This window comes from Seriola dumerili, unplaced genomic scaffold (genome assembly GCF_002260705.1).
Source record: "Seriola dumerili isolate Sdu_G_001 unplaced genomic scaffold, Sdu_1.0 BDQW01000260.1, whole genome shotgun sequence".
NCBI classification, from domain to species: Eukaryota; Metazoa; Chordata; class Actinopteri; order Carangiformes; family Carangidae; genus Seriola; species Seriola dumerili.
The window spans coordinates 2,071,643-2,092,150 of record NW_019174515.1 but is presented as its reverse complement, the minus strand read 5'-3'; the positions used below and the strand labels follow the sequence as shown (position 1 = coordinate 2,092,150).

At 35.3% G+C, this 20,508-nt stretch overlaps 1 protein-coding gene across 1 annotated transcript; it reads left to right on the top strand.

The window, feature by feature from the left end:
• The first annotated feature begins 1,063 nt into the window (after positions 1 to 1,063).
• Positions 1,064 to 12,372, top strand: LOC111230189 (sodium-dependent neutral amino acid transporter B(0)AT2-like). Its single transcript, XM_022756813.1, has 12 exons — positions 1,064 to 1,291; positions 5,918 to 6,137; positions 6,450 to 6,607; positions 7,566 to 7,692; positions 7,782 to 7,957; positions 8,463 to 8,573; positions 8,749 to 8,990; positions 9,365 to 9,545; positions 10,326 to 10,527; positions 10,786 to 10,945; positions 11,068 to 11,230; positions 11,696 to 12,372. Exons 1-12 carry the CDS (start codon positions 1,289 to 1,291, stop codon positions 12,038 to 12,040), a joined length of 2,088 nt encoding a protein of 695 aa, XP_022612534.1. The 5' UTR covers positions 1,064 to 1,288; the 3' UTR covers positions 12,041 to 12,372.
• The last annotated feature ends 8,136 nt before the right edge of the window (positions 12,373 to 20,508 follow it).

Here is a 20,508-nt window from a genome sequence, read left to right as displayed (position 1 = left end):
TATTTACCTCCAGGAATCTTTCCTGAGCCAGGAGAACTTTTTACGATATACATTTTTGTTGATACGAAGTCAATGACTTAAAACCAACTGTCTATACTGCAATGGGACCCCCACCACACCCCTCTCTCTCTCCCATGTGGAAATCAGCTGTTTGGGTATTAGGTCTGGTATTATATTGATGTCACGTTGTTTAAATGTATTATGCGCTTGTATTTACATTATATACAGCCCCACTGATGATGTGCTGCGTGGTGCCTACACTCAGACACAATAAGCATCATGGACAGTTACTAGTCAGGTCCCTTACATGTAGGTGTTTTAAGGCAGTGCTGTTTAGTTGCCTGATAATGTTCATGTCCATTATGGGCATGAGTTCAGACTTTTCCTTTAGTTTTTTTCAGGATGACTCTTTCAGGATCTGTTATGAAAATACATGAATGGGCTGTGCAATGAGAAATATGACATGGTTATGCACCCCCCCCTTATTCCACTACATTGACAGCTACTCTCTCTCTCTCTCTCTCTCTCTCTCTCTCTCTTCGCGATTCTTGCATTGTCTTATTTTTGTGAGTTTGCTGTGTTTACATTTATGTATATGTAACAACAATCATTCCAGTCAAAGCGCAGACTGCTTGAGCTGCTGAGGTAATTGTGAGCGCAGTTTTATTTTGTAGATGGCTGAATTTATCTGCACCTTTCTGGGTGCAGTCAGCGCCTGTACCCTAAATACACGAATACACGCGCAGTTAAGTTGTGATCGATGAGTGACTTTATATATATTGAATTGGAGGCTACCTAAAACAACAGCACAGAAAGATCACAGTCGCTGCGTAAGCATAACATATCTTCTTTAGGGTTTTCCCAAAGCCTGTAGGACAAACACACACGCACATACACACACACACACACACACACACACACACACACACACACTCACTGACATCCAGCAGTGTGTGTCGGGTTGTCCAGGCCCACTGACCGTTTTGGGGAAGGGCAGTTCAGCCCCCTAACTTTCCCCATTGGTTGCAGCTGCAGTAACTTCTCCTTCGTTTCTTCTTGGGTTGGCGACGACACAGTCTGTTCTAACACCAGAAACGTGGCCGCGAGTTGTCAAAACTACCTGGTCGAGACTTTTCTCCCCTCAGCAAATCAGATTTGTTTGTCAGACTATTATCAAAACCATAAAAGGAAGAGCAAAAGTAGCCTTGTGTGAAAGGCTACTAACAGCACAGAAACCAACACCAGGGCTACTGGAAACTCTACTCCTCTCTTGGACCGTGCTGTCAGCATGGTATGTCCACAACACAGACTCACAGTTCTGCTTTCACACTTTATTAACGATGTGAGCACTAATATCTGATCTTACTGTTCGCTTCTTGCTTTTGATTGTTTTTCCTGTGTTGTTGTTTTTTTTTTCTCGTGGGAAGTTTTGAGCTTATCTGTTGTATAAGTTACCGTTAACAACTAGACTCCTTTGTCAGTTGCTTAACCCGTCGTGAATAGGCTTTAAAGGGATGTGCTTTGCATGACTTATGCTAATCTCCCCTGTGCGGCTGATTTTCTGTGCATTGTGTTCACATGCTGCTCAACATGTTCAGTGACAGATATCTTCCCACAACCCACAACTGTCAAAATATATCTGTACATAAAGGCTATTGTAACATTCATTTGAAATATGGATGCACTATATACTCTGCTGTACAGCAGCATAAACCAAACTGCAGTCAAATATTATATGGTAATTTTTCCATTTAGTAGCACATTGATCTAATTGTTATGTAAACACCTTCACATTAAAGCTAAAACCCAACACTTAAACCTCATAATCATTTAAATCTATTATGATGGAGTACAGAACCAGCACAGTAATGTGCAGCTGTCCACAAACTTACAGACTGTAAGTTTTCCAAAATACATTTTAATGAATCACACACACATCTTTGTTTTTGTATTATATGCATAGTATAACATACTGTATGTAGAGGTATTTTTATCCTTCAGGCTCCTTTAGGTTTAGGCTATACTGAAGGAGGGAAAATTAGTCTGATTGACAGCAACTCAAGTTATGCAATAGCCCACTGTGGGTTGTGTGTTTGCTGGGGGAACAGTATTAAATGTTTTTTTTTTTTTTTTTTGCAGCTTCTTAGGGCAGTGGCTTCCTTGTTACTCTGTTTCTTTATGCACAATATTATTCTCCTATGCTTTGTGGTCAAACGTGTTGACACACTGTCATTTGTGTGATTTTTTTGCACTGCAACGGATCTTGTGAGCCACTCATTTTAAACTCTGACACATTATAAAGACATTACAGTTAGGTTTTGGCTCTTGTTTCATTCCTGTTTCACTCACATGCCAGTTTCGCTATCTGATCTTCATCCTGCAGCAGCTGGCTCGAATGAAAGTTGAAAAAGTGTGGCAAGTTAGCTGGTGGCCTGATGAGTGGGAATGTTTAATTTACTCTTCATTCAAGAAGGGAGTGTTACAGAAATGTTGCTAGGTCCTGAGTTGGCAGATTGCCAAAGAGACATTTACAAGAAAAATGACTCTGGCTCCTTTTCAAACATGATGTCGACATGTAAAATTGCATGTGAGAAAGGAGCTTTATTCTGGCCATTTGTGGAGGGTTGGTGTGTAAACTAAAACACATACAATACACATGCTATTTGAGACAGTAATCTACATAATATGCAGACATACAAAATAAAGTTATATGTGACAATAATTTATTCCCACTTTATGCCCGTTTCTGTTCAATACCCTCTGTTGCTGTAATGGACACTTTAGAATGAATTATATGCATTTTAGGAAAATGATTGAGAAAAAGGACACAAACAGGGCATATCCCACTGTCCAACAGTTAAACTTGCTCAGTAATGCGTATAATACACAATTTATGCAACAGTAACTGTCCATGTAGATAAAGGATAATTAAGGCTATTTTTTCTGCACAGAAAATCTGAATGAGGGATGAGGAACCTGTGTTCATGGATCTCAGATTTCTTTAATCTCTACATTGTAATGTAATCCAATACAACTCAGCAGTTTAGCAGTATTGGCGATGTGATTTTCACAAAGCGCTTTTTAAAAAGTCCCAGCCTATTTCTGAAAACATTTCAGTTTAATAAAAGTAAAAAAAGGTATTTTTAGAGATTAGTAGGCAGGTTTGACCATTGCTTCATGCTTTTGTGCACTTACCATTACTGTTCACTGAAGAAATGCGGTTGCCTGTTTTTCAACTATCCCCAGAGACAGACCCTGACTGACCAATAGGCAAAAATTCACAGCCGCTGTGTGTGTGTGCTTTGTGCCTGTCTGTGTGTGTGCGTGTGCTGCGGGAAAGGGGCTGTGGGGCAAGAAGATAATTTAAGGTTATCCAAGTATAGAAAAATAGAAGGAAAGAAAAAAACACAGTAGTTCTTTTGAAAAAGGCTGTAGCAAGGCCCAGAAGTGAGGAATAAGCATGCAGGATTTTTCCACTAGTTTTTAAGATGTTTTAAAAGTTAAAAGCATATTCAAGTCCTTCTTACAGTTTGACCCTTGAAGAAGAGGAAGCACAACAGCCTCTCACTTTACAACAGATTGCAATTGTGTGCAAATTGGTTTATTGCAGAAATGATCTTTTCTCAGCAAAGTGCTGTTACAGACTTACTGTATTGTTTCACAATGGAGGACGCAGTGAAATATCCACACCTGTAAATCTGAGGACAATTTGAACTGTATCTGCATTTATGCACAGGCCTGTTTCAAGGACAGAATTTTATGCTTAGGTTGGTTCTCTGTCATTTTGAAGTGCATCTTGTTTTTCTTTGAAAAGGAAACCAAATGCCACCAAGGCTATACTCACAGCGCTAACAGCCAGACTCTATCAATTCCTAATATTGAATCAAGTTCACGAAACCTTAGTGACTCAGAAGGTTACCTGAATCTGGAGGTAACTAGGATCATAACAATCTAACAACTAACTATTATTGACCAATTAATGTGTTATAGTGTAGTCCAGTTTTCAGTGAAAATATAATTAAAAAATTAACAATTCCCATTTAAGTTGTCTCTCATATCACAATTGCAATATCTGTCAAAATAATCGCAGTATGATTTTTTTGGAATATCGTTCAGCCCTATTTGCAAAGGTCTTGTAATGCCTGAGCAACAGTTCAGTGATATGAAACAGACAAAGGCCTCATGTTTGAGAAGCTTGGACTGAGTGAATCTGTGGTTTATTTGCTTTTTAAATAACCCGTGCAATTACTTGGTTATCAAAGTTGTTGTTGATACATTTCTACCAGTGACTGACTTATCAACTAATTATTTCAGCTACTACTGCAACAAAAGCCTGTTTTGGTCGTCTTCAAAATGTTGAAATAAAGCCTTATAGCTTTCTCCTGCCCTGTTACCAACTATATTCGCTCCGTGGTCAAGCCTAGCACCTCAGCACCACCCACATTGTGAACCAATGTAAACCCAACACCTCCCAGTGGGTTCTCCTTCTCACTCCCACCAACACGTCACCAAAGACCCTCACCCTCACATCTGCCTATGTAGCTACTGCTCTTCCCACTTCCCCTCCTCTCTATTTGTGTACGCATGAATATTTTTGTCACGCTCTACACTTCTCTGTGTATGTGACTATGTGTGTCCACATATTTCTGAAATCACCTGTCCTATCTGGCCATGTGTCTTGACCAGCCACGTACTTTTCTGGGTCATACACCTCTTGTAATTTTCCATTCTCACCAGCTGATACCAGCAGAGCCACAGAGAAATAATCCAGCTGGGTCATGTCCTAAAGCCAGTTTTGCTCATGCTAAGCCATTTTGGATCTGGTCCACTCATCTTTGCTAAGTTGGTTAGCAAGAGCATGTTGTTTGAGTACAGTCCTCTGATCTTTGACTATTATTTCTAAAAAGTGCCACCTAACATTGGCGTTATTTATGCATTTTTAAAGATAAACTTCAGAGAATTCAGACAATCTAATCAACTTTTTCATTTGGATCATTTCCACATAACAAACCACAATAGACAACTGGCTAATGATACACTCCTTGACAGTGTAGACTTATAATAGTGTGCATCCTATCAAACAGCACATTTTTATTGCTGCTAACCTCAGTGACAAATATACCAAGTGAATGATTTTAATGTGAAGCAGCAACAGGAAATGTTGGGTTTGTATTAGCAGTGACTTCACACAGACTTCACCCATAGAAATGTAATTGCAGAATGTAGATACAATGAATGGCAATACCTAAAAAAAAAATATCGCCCATAAATATCAGAATTAGGGTTTGATTTTTGAAAATCTTAAGCTCATAACTTTAAACTAAAATATTGAGTTCTGTTCTGTTCTGTACACGGCACAGAAATGATCTGAGAGTCTCATTTTTTCCCACATGGAGCGTATTTTCCTTTTGTTTATTTAAAAAATTGGAAAGCAGCCCTAGTTACAGCACATATGTCTCACGGTCTTGTTTTCACATGGCAGGTGAGGGATTTAAGGGCCCGAGTTTAGCACACAGGTGACACTATAACAACAAAACATAAGAGTGTCCCCACTTCTTCTTCCCTCCTCGTGACTGTCAGTGGTCTTTAGCCTGTCCCCTCAGACGTCATAGACATTGCATATTGTTACAGACTACTGTGATCCCTGATAAATGATAAGTTGGACACGGTGGGTATCTGCTGGAATATGAAACACAAATAAACGGGAAAAACACAAGTTTTCTTTTGCAGGTGTCTGGAATATTTTGCCTTTCCACATCTATTTTCCATTTGCAAAAATAAAGAGTAACATATTTAATTTTGTCTAGACTATTCAATTTAATAAGAAATCTAATATCAACTGATTTTCAAGAGGGTTTTACTTAAGTTATTCTTCTTCTTTTTCTTCTTTTTCTTCTCCTTCTGTGTTTATGACAAGACTGAAAAGCCTTCACTAGACAGCAACGAGGACAGGGCCTGGCTGGGTGAGGGTCAGTCTGAAACTCAGCTTGCAAGTGTTCCCGATGGAGTTGAGACAAACGATGGAGACCGGCCAGCATGGGACTCTAAGATCCAGTATGTGTTGGCCCAGGTGGGGTTCAGTGTGGGCTTAGGGAATGTATGGAGGTTCCCATATCTTTGCCACCAAAATGGAGGAGGTGAGTGTCTTTTAAGAAAGAAATGTAAATTATTCAACTCAGACTGATTATCATAGTAGCTCTCTTGACACCAGGAGGAACTTTATACCTTTTTTTAATGGGGCATTTTAAAACAGATGCAAACATATGACAACACAACAAATAATAAGGAAAATGTTCATATGTTCAAAAGAAAAGGGGAAATAAAAATGGGACATGCTGCAGAACAGACACAGAAAAGTAGAAAAGAAACCATGAAAGGATGTACAACGTGAGTAAGTTAGGTAACTTTATACATGGCCTTTTATTTATTTTAATCTTCCCTCCTTCCAGGGGCCTTCATGCTGCTGTATGTTTTTCTTCTACTGATTGTGGGAGTTCCACTGTTTTTTATGGAGCTGGCAGCTGGCCAGAGCATTCGCCAGGGGAGCATCGGTGTGTGGAAACACATCTCCCCAAAACTGGCAGGGATTGGCTACTCCAGCTGCATGGTGAGGATTTTGATTTTTTTGTGTGTATTTTCAGTTTTCTTTTGCCTGTGTTTGAAATCGAACGGTACATATCTGTCTATCAAGTTATACTTTTTATTATTTGTTAGCTGTGTCAAATTATAGCAAATATGGGGAAGCAATATAATGTATTCTTCTACAAGGCACCATAACTATGAAAAATTGGTGTTCACACGTCAGTAAAATAATTACTCAGCTAGGCTGCTGTGGTGGATTTTTCATGATTGGGTTTTAAAGATACGGCAACCATCAGTATTTTTAATATGAAAATATTCATAAGAATGAATGTCTTCCTCCACTTTCCTCATCAAAAACCAAAGCATGTTCTCCTTTTTATCACCTTTCTGTCAACAACTTAACAACAACTTTCTTTTTATTACCAGCCACACTGTGTGTATAGTCAAGAAAGGAACGATGATGACATCTTGCAGCACTGTAATGTGAGAGAGGCAGTGTGCTGTGGCGCTGGCAGTTTGTTACATAACAGTTTCTATACAGACGAGAGAAGGCAAACAGAGTAGACAAGAACTTTCTGTGTATGTACAGCACACAGACATATACTTGTACACTTAGACGCCCATGCTTTTTTTTCAGACTTGTTTATTTTCCAAAAAGTCTCATTGCTCTGTTAGTCCCAGTCAATGTCAGTGTCAAAAATTATTCTTACACTTTAAGCATACATTTCCCCATACAAGATTGAGCAGGTTGATAATAACTTCATAACTTGTATATAAAGACATTACATCAAGGCTAACTCCTATCTTAGGTCATTTGAGGTTTGCTGTTCTCCACTTGCAAAACAGATTTTTGACCTTGAAAGAACTTTTCACAGAATGTACAATATACAAGTCAGCACATGCTGTGTCCTATCTAGAACTCACTATGTAAATAATGATAATACATAAAGTAAATCATTCATAAACCCTTTCTTCTCCTCTAGGTCTGTTTTTACGTGGGTCTTTACTACAATGTTATCATTGCATGGAGCCTGTTCTACATGGGTAATTCTTTCCAGTATCCTCTGCCATGGGAGCAGTGTCCAATCGATGTAACTACTAATAACACAGGTACTCACATAACTACACTACAAAATGAGGGGTCACGTACAGTATATGCCAGTCAAAGGTAACTAGTGTTGTCTGTCCTTAATCTACAGTGAGGGAATGTGCAAGTAGCTCCCCGACGTCATATTTCTGGTTTCGGAAAGCGTTAAACATCACGAATTCCATCGAAGAATCCGGAGAGTTTAACCCCATCATGACGGGCTGTTTATTGGCCGCTTGGGCAATTGTCTCATTGGCTATGATCAAGGGCATCAAGTCTTCTGCAAAGGTAAGTTAACATCTCTTGTAGTTTTCATCACAGGTAGCCCTGCATATCAACAACCAATACTCCTGCACACAAGCACACACTGATGCTTGTATCACCATTACAAGAATAAGATGACACAGCACACCTGTTTACTATCAGACAGAGACTTCCACACAAAATGTCTGGTAAATATGTTAAAGATAAGGCTACAGCTAGCAGCTAGTAAGCTTACTCTACCACAAAGGCCAGAAACGCATATAACTTGTTAATTGTTGAGCTTTAGAAGTGCCAGTAGGCAGATTTTATCACCTTTCCATGGCCTTCTATGACGCCTTTCAATCTGTTTCCCCCTGTTCCAGTCTTTGTGCTAAGCTAAGCTAACCAGCTGCTGGCGGTAACTTCATATGTAATTGACAGACGTGGTGGTATCAATCTTTTCATCATCAACACACACGAAAATGTCAAACTACTCCTTTCACATGTTCTGGCACAGAAATCATCCTCCACTTCTTTTTCCAAATCTTAGGTGATGTACTTTTCCTCAGTCTTTCCCTATGTGGTGCTCTTTATTTTCCTCATCAGAGGGTCGATGTTGGACGGTGCAATGGAAGGAATCACCTATATGTTTTATCCTAGAGTAAGCACAGGTTTTATTATGTGTTTCATCATATTCATGTTGTTTAGATTTTGTTTTTTAATTTCTAACTAAATGAATTTCAAATGAAAAATATTAGTTTTAGAGCATATTAAACACTTTTGCACCTTTATAATAATTTAGACTTAATGAGACTTTGTTTTGTGGCATTTTGCAGCTGGAAATTTGGGGTAATGTGCAGGTGTGGCGACAGGCTGCCACGCAAGTCTTTTTTGCCCTCGGTCTGGGCTATGGCTCTGTTATCGCATATTCCTCCTACAATCCAGTCCACAACAACTGCCACAGGGACGCGCTGATGGTCTCTGGCATCAACTTCATGACGTCTGTGCTGGCCTCGCTGGTAGTTTTTGTAGTGCTGGGTTTCCGTGCCAAGAACATTGCACTACGCTGCGTGGCTAAGTACGAATATGTGTGTGTGTGTGTGTGTGTGTGTGTGTGCATTCATTTTAACTACCCATTGTCCATTATTAGCAACACATTTTGTAGAACTACATTTACATAAGCCTGTCAGTTTGATCTGTATGAATGCAACATACTAAAACAGACAGAATTCTCTAAGTTATTCTCAAAGTAACTTATTTTACCAGAGTGCCAGAAAAATGCCCCCTGGTTTCACATAGCTATCCAATTTGCAGGAGAATATGAAAAGCAAATTATAACACATGCATGCACTGGATATCAAGACTGATGAAATACAACATTGGACTCAAGGAGTGGCTTTTGGAAAATATTGTCTTTTTCATTTTGTATTTTCTTATTTTTACCTTTTCCAGAAATCTTGGTCTGCTAAGCTCCATGACATCCCATGGATCTAACCAGCACTGGTGGCCTTGGTTCAACATCACTGATCCAAGCTCTGTGTCTTTAGGTGAATACAGAGAGTGGTACAGTCACTACAGCTCCATAGTTGGGCCTAACATCACTGACTGCAGTCTGGAGGAGGAGATGAATAAGGTGAGGGACGTTTAACAGATTCTTGTGGCTCTGTTGAAAAGTGTGGATGCACTAAATCAGTGATGTAGTAAGGGAGCCAGAGTACTCCACATGTCTATAGCAGATGTGGAGACACAGACACTAATCAAATCCATTATATATGTCCTCTATTAATCTATGTTGTAGGAAGAGAGACATCGAAGAGTTGCTTTTTGAGGTGCCAGACACCGGCTTGCTTAAAAAAAAAGAGAGGAAAAATCAGGGACTCAACCAGAGGTGAACATTTCAACAACATAGCATGTAGGTGGAGCTCTGAATCTCCTAGGACCCCCAAGGAATATGTGAGGTGCTGTAAAATATCCAGCAGGCAAGAGGAAGAAAACATATGGGACACTGTATCTAGTAGGTCCACAGGAGAGATGGAAGCAAGCTGTGATAGAGGAGTGAAAGGAGAAACTAAAGAAACAGAGGAAGAGGTACTAAAGTAATGCTATCTCACAGGGTTTATTTTATCACAAAATTATATATTCTCAAAATCAAAGCCATAGGAGGAGCACAGTTTGTACTGACAAGCATTTTTTTGCAGCAGTTAGGGGTACAAAAACTTTTATGTAATTTACATAGTCAGGTGATGTAATTGCATTGAATATAGCTGGCAATACCAATCCCAAGTCAAATACTTTCACTGTCTCTTTTCGTGCGCATGGAGCCACTAAAATACTTGTTTGCAATCATCACTCAATATTTCTCTGATTCTTTTTTTAGACATATTGTCACTATTTTTTCCCTGTGTGAGTGCAGGGTGTTGAAGGGACAGGCCTGGCGTTCATAGCATTCACTGAGGTGATGGCCCTCTTCCCAGCCAGCCCCTTCTGGTCCACACTGTTTTTCCTAATGCTGCTCAACCTGGGCCTCAGCACCATGTTTGGGACCATGCAGGGGATCCTCACACCTCTTATGGACAATTTTAGCCTCTTGGGGCGCCACCGCACTATACTCACTGGTAATACTGTACACACAAGTTAATACATGTTCAAACAAGTTAATACTGGACATTGCCTGCTCTTGATTATACTTAAAAATATCTAAAAAATGGATGATATTCAGTCTTGAGTTAAACACCAGAATGACAGAAATGAAGAACACGGCTCTGTCTGTTTCTGATAGTACAGTATATTATATCAGATGAATGTAATATGCTTTGTTTGATCAGTACCTTTATTATTTTCTAACACTGTCTATATTCCCATTTGTTTTTCAGTGTCCAGCTGTGCTTTAGGGTTCTTGATAGGACTATTGTTTACCCAGCGCTCTGGTAACTACTTTGTGACTATGTTTGATGACTACTCAGCAACCCTCCCATTAATCATCGTAGTCATTTTTGAAACCTTCAGTGTGGCGTGGGTTTATGGAACTGATCGGTAAGAAACAATATCTCTGACAGATGTCACCCTTAAATTATTTTTGTCTGCCCTGTTTTCATCATTTTTATTTCTGATATTGAAAAATATGATTCTAATATTACTATTTTCCTCCCCTGCAGCTTCCTAGATGATATTGAAGTCATGCTCAAATGGCGCCCCCCAGTGGTGTACAAATATCTTTGGAAATATGTTTGCTTACTGGCGATGGTTAGTCTTCTGGCTGCCAGTTTGCTGCGCATGGTCCTCAAAGGGCCCACATACACCGCCTGGAATCAAAACACAGTAAGATATTAGATAGTGGCTTTTTGTCCAACACAGAAGAATTTAAAGTCAAAATAACTTGTTATAGTTTATGACATATGTGGCAGTTTCACCATGATACTTTTCCGTGTATTTATTCTCCCAACTGTAACCAGTTATCTGAATAGTTTGAAATACAGAACTTTTAGAACAGTACTTTTAGTGTCTGTGGATAATGTGATTTTTTTTTGTTTGTTAAAAGTCTTGATTATGATTTACAGAATTCTTAACCATCTTTGGTTTTGGTTATTTATGAATATGCTATTATAGCTGTCCACAAAGGAATCATTAATCTAAAAGTAAAAGGTAATCTTTGCAAGTTTTTCATGGTCTCTAACAAAATAGCTGTTGAAGTGCTAAAACTATTTGCACTGTGAAAAGAATCTTGAGCATTGCTGTGCCTGCCAATGCCTCTCTCTGATATGTTCTGTCTCTTCATCTCTTCAGGCTTCTGAGATGACCCTTGAGTACCCTGGCTGGGCCCTGGCTATGATTGTTATGCTCATAGTCTTTGCTACCTTACCTGTGCCTGTTGGCTACATCCATTCCACGTTGAAAAACCGCATGGTCCGTAACAGTGGCTCTGAAGAGGGAGGCAGTCCGGAGGTGCACCGCGAGTTGTACACTAAGTGTAACTCCACTGAGCAGCTGGATTCCAACTCCCGCCACCGAGTCCCCTCTGAAGAAGACGAGGCTCGTCCCAGGACTGCCTTTCTGCCAATCGGCAATGAACACTATCGGCTCCTGCCCCAGCAGGAGGAGGAAGAAGAGGAGCAAGATACAGGGGTGTGAGCACAGCTGTGGGAGGGTAGTTGTTTGTGAAAGGACAACATTTTGAACCTCTGAGAGTGTACAAGCAAGAACCTGCCGGAGAAAGATGGCAAAGTGAAGGGAGGACAGTCAGACAGAATTATACTTTCAGAGGAAGAGTCTTTGGGATGTACTCTATCATCATATTCAAACAAGCGCTACATTGCTGACAAACCAAAGTTATTTTAACTATTCATATTAGTGAAAGTACACCACCACCTCAGCTCCTTCTTGTGCATCCCTTCATTCATTTTCTGAACCACTTGTGCTGTTCAGAAAATAAAAACACTCGCAAATACATGAAAAACAAAAGAAGCTGCTATATTTGGTAAAACACAGAATTTATCTGAAGTTTTAGATTAGGAAAATGTCAAACTTTTGTTTGTGCCAGCCTGATTTCCTGTGGGCCGGTAAAGTAGCTGGTGAATCGAGCAATGCAACAACTGACAGATATATGCTTTATGACAAGTATTTTTAACTAATGATAAGTATGGATTTGCATGAAAACATTCTACCTTGAGAAACTGTGATGTGTGTGTGTTTCTGTTGTGAATCAGTTTGTATGTTCAGTGAGAGATATTAGTATGTCAGTTAAATAAGTCTATTTTACATTGTATTTGTATCATTTTACCTCATAAGACCACAGCAATGTTTTTACATGTGTTCACACAGTGTTCAGTGTAGCAGTATTGTATTGTTCTAGATGAGGACTTAAATAAACCTCTAGATGGCACCAACCTGACTCAGTGAAGCCTTCACTCTTCACTCAAACCTGAAGCCATTAACACATTTAAAATATTCACTTTTTCATTTTGTGGTGATTTTTTATGCTTGCTTTGGTTAAGAAAGAGTAAACTAAAGATTGGTGAGGATGTTTTCTTCATAAAGCTGAAGGCCATTTTAAAGTTGACTCAATTTGCTAAAGCGGTGAGTACATTGAACTAAGGATGGTTCAAATTAATGCTTCTGGGGAGATCAGCAGCAGTTGATACTTATTCATGTCAATATAAGGTCAAGCAAAAATGTAATCTACATCCATATTAAAAGACATTACTATATCATTAAGCAGCTCCTATGTGTTTAAAGAGCTTTGCTGCAAGGTTTAATTTTGTACAAAAAGACACTTCGGTGAAGCTAGGAGATTTCCCTCAAACACCACGTTTTATATTTCTATGTGAAACGTATGTCCATATGAAGTAAAATCATATATGTATATAAAGTATAGCCTATATATGCAAAAACTACATACGAAACCTTTTAGAAATTGGAACAATATCATATATTGACATACATATATGTCTAGCTAATAGAAACATGTATTTTAGTATGTGTTTATATTATAGACGTTACATAAACAACCCAAAGCTTGTCAGTATATGTTCATATTACAAAAATAAATAAAAAATGATTAATTAAACCATAAACAGATAATATAATATTTACATGTTATATGTTTATATGTTATTTTAATGAAGTTGGATTTTATTATTACTATTTTATATACATTATAAAGTTATATCTTCATATATCCAGAGGATGTGAATATGCAATTATAATATATCCTTTTATTGGTGAAAGATATGTTAACATCACTTTTGATACAGGGACATATATGTTATACATCATTAATCGTAGTATTGTAAGGCATTAAAAGTCACAGTATAGTTAGGCATAAAAAAGTTAAAAGGTCATACTATAGAAAAGCTTATAAAAAGATTCGAACCCAGAACTTTCTCACTGCATCACCGTGTAGACCCATCAAAAGGCATAAAAAAGTAATTGTATAATTAAAGGTCATAGTGTTGCAGGGGATTAAAGTCGCCAATTAATCGAATGCGCATATCTTTGGACTGCGGGACAAAGCTAAAGTACCACTGGAGAGGACCAACATTGGCACAGGAAGAACATGGAAACTCCACACAGAAATGCCCCAGGTACAAGGTTCAGACCGAGAACCTTCTCATTGTGAGGTAACAGTTCTAACCACTATTCCACCTTGCCATCCCATAAGTAAACCCTCATTGTAATAAAACATGAAAAGTCATAGTATAGAAAGGCATAAAAATGTTATATTATGGTAAGGCAAAAGAACACATAAAACATCATAGTATAGTAAGGCATAAAAACGGCAAAAGACATCATAGTATAGTAAGGCATAAAAACATTATTTTATAGTAATGCATAAAACTTTCAGAAAAACCTCACATTACAATGAGGCATAAAAACTTTATGGTATAGTAAAGCATAAAAACGTTAAAAAAAAAAGTCATAGTAGAATAAAACATATTATATTATATTATATTGATATATTGTCTGGGAAAATTATATCATAGTAGTCATAGTAAGGCAAAATCACACTATAGTAAGGCATAAAAACGTCAAAAACGTCACAGTATGATAAGGTGGAAAAACGTAACAAAAAAATGTCATAGTATAGTAAGACTAAAAATGTCATAGGATAGTAATGCATTAAAGTGTCAAAAAACGTCATAGTATAGTAAGGCATAAAAATGTCAAAAAACGTCATAGTATAATAAGGCATAAAAACATCATAACATTTCATAGCATGGTAAGGCATAGTATAGTAAGGCTTAAAAATGTCAAAAAATGTCATAGTATAATAAGACATAAATACATCATAAAATTTCATATCATTGTAAGGCATAGTAAAGTAAGGCATAAAAACGTAAAAAAACGACATAGTATAATAAGGCATAAAAATGTCAAAAAACTTCATAGTATAATAAGGCATGAATACATCATAAAGTTTCATAGCATTGTAAGGCATAGTATAGTAAGGCATAAAAATGTCAAAAAAAACGGCATAGTATAATAAAGTATAAAAATGTCAAAAAACGGCATACTATATATTTTAAGGCATACAAATTTCAAAAAACAGCATAGTATATTAAGGCATAGGAACGTCAAAAAATGGCATAGTATAGTAAGACATAAAAATGTCAAAAAACTTCATAGTATAATAAGGCAAAAATACATCATAAAATTTCATAGCATTGTAAGGCATAGTATAGTAAGGCATAAAAATGTCAAAAAAACGGCATAGTATAATAAGGCATAAAAACATCAAAAAAGGTCGTAGTGTACTAAGGCATTGTATAGTAAGGCATAAATACGTCATACTAAAGTAAGGAATAAAAATGTAAAAAAAAACGTCAAGGTATAGTAAGGCATAAAAATGTCAAAAAACTTTATAGTATAATAAGGCATAAAAACGTCAAAGAACGTCCTATTATACTAAGGCATTGTATAGTAAGGCATAAATACGTCATACTGAAGTAAGGCATGAAAATGTAAAAAAAAACGTCAAAGTATAGTAAGGCATAAAAATGTCAAAAAACTTTATAGTATAATAAGGCATAAAAACGTCAAAGAACGTCCTATTATACTAAGGCATTGTATAGTAAGGCATAAATACGTCATACTGAAGTAAGGCATGAAAATGTAAAAAAAAACGTCAAAGTATAGTAAGGCATAAAAATGTCAAAAAACTTCATAGTATAATAAGGCATAAAAACATCATAAAATTTTATAGCATTATAAGGCTTAGTATAGTAAGGCTTAAAAGCGTCAAAAAACGTCATACTATAGTAAGGCATAGTATAGTAAGGCATAAAAACGTCCAAAAACGTCATAGTATAGTAAGGCATAAAAACGTCAAGAAACGGCATAGTATAGTAAGGCATAGTATAGTAAGGCATAAAAACGTCAAAAAACGGCATAGTATAATAAGGCATAAAAATGTCAAAAGAACGGCATAGTATAATAAGGCATAAAAATGTCAAAAAACGGCATACTATATATATTAAGGCATACAAATTTCAAAAAAAAGAATAGTATATTAAGGCATAGGAACGTCAAAAAACGGCATAGTATAGTAAGGCATAAAAATATCAAAAAACTTCATAGTATAATACGGCATAAAAACGTCAAAAAACGTCCTAGTATACTAAGGCATTGTATAGTAAGGCATAAATATGTCATACTAAAGTAAGGCATAAAAATGTCAAAAAATTTCATAGTATAATAAGGCATAAAAACATCATAAAATTTCATAGCATTATGAGGCCTAGTATAGTAAGGCTTAAAAACGTCAAAAAACGTCATACTATAGTATGGCATAGTATAGTAAGGCATAAAAACATCAAAAAACGTCATACTATATATAATAAGGCATAAAAACGTCAAAAAATGGCATAGTATAATAAGGCATAAAAATGTCAAAAAAACGGCATAGTATAATAAGGCATAAATACATCATAAAATTTCATAGCATTGTAAGGCATAGTATAGTAAGGCATAAAAACGTCAAAAAAACGGCATAGTATCGGAAGGCATAAAAACGTCAAAAAATGGCATAGTATAATAAGGCATAAAAATGTCAAAAAACGGCATAGTATAATAAGGCATAAATACATCATAAAATTTCATAGCATTGTAAGGCATAGTATAGTAAGGCATAAAAACGTCAAAAAACGGCATAGTATAGTAAGGCATAAAAACGTCAAAAAACGGCATAGTATAGTAAGGCATAAAAATGTCAAAAAACTTCATAGTATAATAAGGCATAAATACATCATAAAATTTCATTGCATTGTAAGGCATAGTATAGTAAGGCATAAAAATGTCAAAAAACGGCATAGTATAGTAAGGCATAAAAACGTCAAAAAATGGCATAGTATAGTAAGGCATAAAAATGTGAAAAAACTTCATAGTATAATAAGGCATAAATACATCATAAAATTTCATAGTATTGTAAGGCATAGTATAATAAGGCATAAAAATGTCAAAAAAATGGCATAGTATAATAAGGCATAAAAATGTCAAAAAACGGCATAGTATAGTAAGGCATAAAAATGTCAAAAAATTCATAGTATAATAAGGCATGAGAATGTCAAAAAACGTCCTATTATACTAAGGCATTGTATAGTAAGGCATAAATACGTCATACTAAAGTGAGGCATAAAAATGTAAAAAAAAAACGTCAAAGTATAGTAAGGTTTAAAAATGTCAAAAAACTTCATAGTATAATAAGGCATAAAAACATCATAAAATTTCATAGCATTATAAGGCTTAGTATAGTAAGGCATAAAAACATCATAAAATTTCATTGCATTGTAAGGCATAGTNTAAAAATGTCAAAAAACTTCATAGTATAATAAGGCATAAAAACATCATAAAATTTCATAGCATTATAAGGCTTAGTATAGTAAGGCTTAAAAACGTCAAAAAAACGTCATACTATATATAATAAGGCATAAAAATGTCAAAAAACGACATAGTATAGTAAGGCATAAAAACATCATAAAATTTCATTGCATTGTAAGGCATAGTATAGTAAGGCATAAAAACATTAAAAAACGGCATAGTATAGTAAGGCATAAAAATGTCAAAAAACGGCATAGTATAATAAGGCATAAAAAAGTCAAATAAGTCATAGTATATATAGTGAGGCATAAAAATGTCAAAAAACGGCATAGTATAATAAGGCATAAAAACATCAAAAAACGTCATACTATATATAGTAAGGCATAAAAATGTCAAAAAATGCATAGTATATTGAGGCATACGAAAGTCAAAAATCGGCATACTATAATAAGGCATAAAAATGTCAAAAAACTTCATAGTATAATAAGGCATAAAAACATCATAAAATTTCATTGCATTGTAAGGCATAGTATAGTAAGGCATAAAAACGTCAAAAAATGGCATAGTATAGTAAGGCATAAAAATGTCAAAAAACTTCATAGTATAATAAGGCATAAAAACGTCAGAAAATGTCCTAGTATACTAAGGCATTGTATAGTAAGGCATAAATACAACATACTAAAGTAAGGCATAAAAATGTAAAAAAAAAATGTCAAAGTATAGTAAGGCATAAAAATGTCAAAAGAGGTCTTAGTATAGTAAGGCATAAAAACGTCAAAAAACGTCATACTATAGTAAAGCATAAAAATGTCAAAAAACTTCATAGTATAGTAAGACATAGTATAGTAAGGTGTAAAAAGGCAAAAAATGTCATAGTATAATAAGGCATAAAAACATCATAAAATTTCATAGCATGGTAAGGCATAGTATAGTAAGGCATAAAAACGTCAAAAAACGGCATAGTATAATAAGGCATAAAAACGTCAAAAAACGGCATAGTATAGTAAGGCATAAAAATGTCAAAAAACGGCATAGTATAATAAAGCATAAAAATGTCAAAAAACGGCATAGTATAGTAAGGCATTGTATAGTAAGGCATTAAAACATCAAAAAACGTCATAGTATAATAAGGCATAAAAACATCATAAAATTTCATAGCATTGTAAGGCATAGTATAGTAAGGCATAAAAACGTCAAAAAACGGCATAGTATAATAAGGCTTAAAAATGTCAAAAAACTTCATAGTATAGTAAGGCATTGTATAGTAAGGCATAAAAATGTCAAAAAAAGTCATACTATACTAAGATATAAAAACTTTGTAGTATAGTAAGGCATAAAATGCATAAAATGTCATAGTATAGTAAAGAATAAAAACGTCAAAAAAATACTCAAACATGCAAAGACAAGGATTTGAACTGTTAACCTCCTGATCACAAACCTGTAGTGCTAACCATTCTACCAACATACCAGCCCAAAGTAATTCCTTGTAGAGTTACGTACAAGATCATATTATAGTAAGGACGTCATACTATACTAAGGTATAAAAACATCATATTATAGTCATGCATTAAAATGTCAAAAACCTTCATAGTATAATACGGCATAAAAACATCAAAAACGTCATAGTATACCAAGGCATAAAAACGTCAAAAAAACCTCATAGTATAGTAAGGCATAGTATAATAAGGCATAAAAATGTCAAAAAAGGCATAATATAGTAAGACATAAAAATTTCAAAAAACTTCATAGTATAATAAGGCATAAAAAAATCATAAAATGTGATAGCATAGTAAGGCATAGTATAGTAAGGCATAAAAACGTCAAAAAACTTCATAGAATAGTAAGGCATAAAAATGTCAAAAAACTTCATAGTATAATAAGGCATAAAAACATCATAAAACGTCATAGTATAGTAAGGCATAGCATAGTAAGGCATAAAAATGTGATAGTATAGTAAGGTATAAAAATGTGAAAAAACATAATAGTATAGCAAGAACCAGGATTTGAACCATAAACCTCCTGACTGCCAAGTAATGGTGCTAACCATTCTACCACCTCACCAGCAGATAATTGTACAGCAACCGAGAACATCATATTATAATAAGTCATAAAAATGGCAAAAAAACGGCATAATATAGTGAGGCATAAAGAACATCAAAAATCTTCATAGTATAATAATACCTAAAAACGTCAAAAAACGGCATAGTATAGTAAGGCATAAAAACGTCAAAAAATGGCATAGTATAGTAAGGCATAAAAATTTCAAAAAACTTCATAGTATAATAAGGCATAAAAACATCATAAAATTTCATAGCATTGTAAGGCATAGTATAGTAAGGCATAAAAACGTCAAAAAACGGCATAGTATAGTAAGGCATATCAATGTCAAAAAAACGGCATAGTATAGTAAGGCATAAAAACGTCAAAAAACGTCATACTATATATAATAAGGCATAAAAATGTCAAAAAACGGCATAGTATGTTAAGGCATAAAAATGTCAAAAGACTTCATAGTATAGTAAGACATTGTATAGTAAGGCATAAAAATGTTAAAAAACGTTATAGTATAGTAAGGCATAAAAACGTCAAAAAACGGAATAGTATAGTAAGACATAAAAAAATCATAAAATTTCATTGCATTGTAAGGCAAAGTATAGTAAGGCATAAAAACGTCAAAAAACGGCATAGTATAGTAAGGCATATCAATGTCAAAAAAACGGCATAGTATAGTAAGGCATAAAAATGTCAAAAAACGGCATAGTATAGTAAGGCATAAAAACGTCAAAAAATAGCATAGTATAGTAAGACATAAAAATGTCAAAAAACTTCATAGTATAATGAGGAATAAATACATCATAAAATTTCATAGCATTGTATGGCATAGTATAGTAAGGCATAAAAATGTCAAAAAACTTCATAGTATAATAAGGCATAAATACATCATAAAATTTCATAGCATTGTAAGGCATAGTATAGTAAGGCATAAAAATGTCAAAAAACGGCATAGTATAGTAAGGCATAAAATTGTCAAAAATCTTCATAGTATAGTAAGGTATAGTATAGAAGGCATAAAAATGTCAAAGAACTTCATAGTAAAAACGTCAAAAAACGTCATACTATATATAGTAAGGCATAAAAACATCAAAAAACGTCATAGTATAATAATGCAAAAATACATCATAAAATTTCATAGCATTGTAAGGCATAGTATAGTAAGGCATAAAAATGTCAAAAAACGGCATAGTATAGTAAGGAATAAAAACGTCAAAAAACGGCATAGTATA

Coding starts and splice junctions, on each gene's coding strand:
- LOC111230189 (XM_022756813.1), top strand. Junction 10,528..10,785: donor CCACCGCACTATACTCACTG/GTAATACTGTAC, acceptor TTTGTTTTTCAG/TGTCCAGCTGTGCTTTAGGG. Junction 11,231..11,695: donor CCGCCTGGAATCAAAACACA/GTAAGATATTAG, acceptor TCATCTCTTCAG/GCTTCTGAGATGACCCTTGA.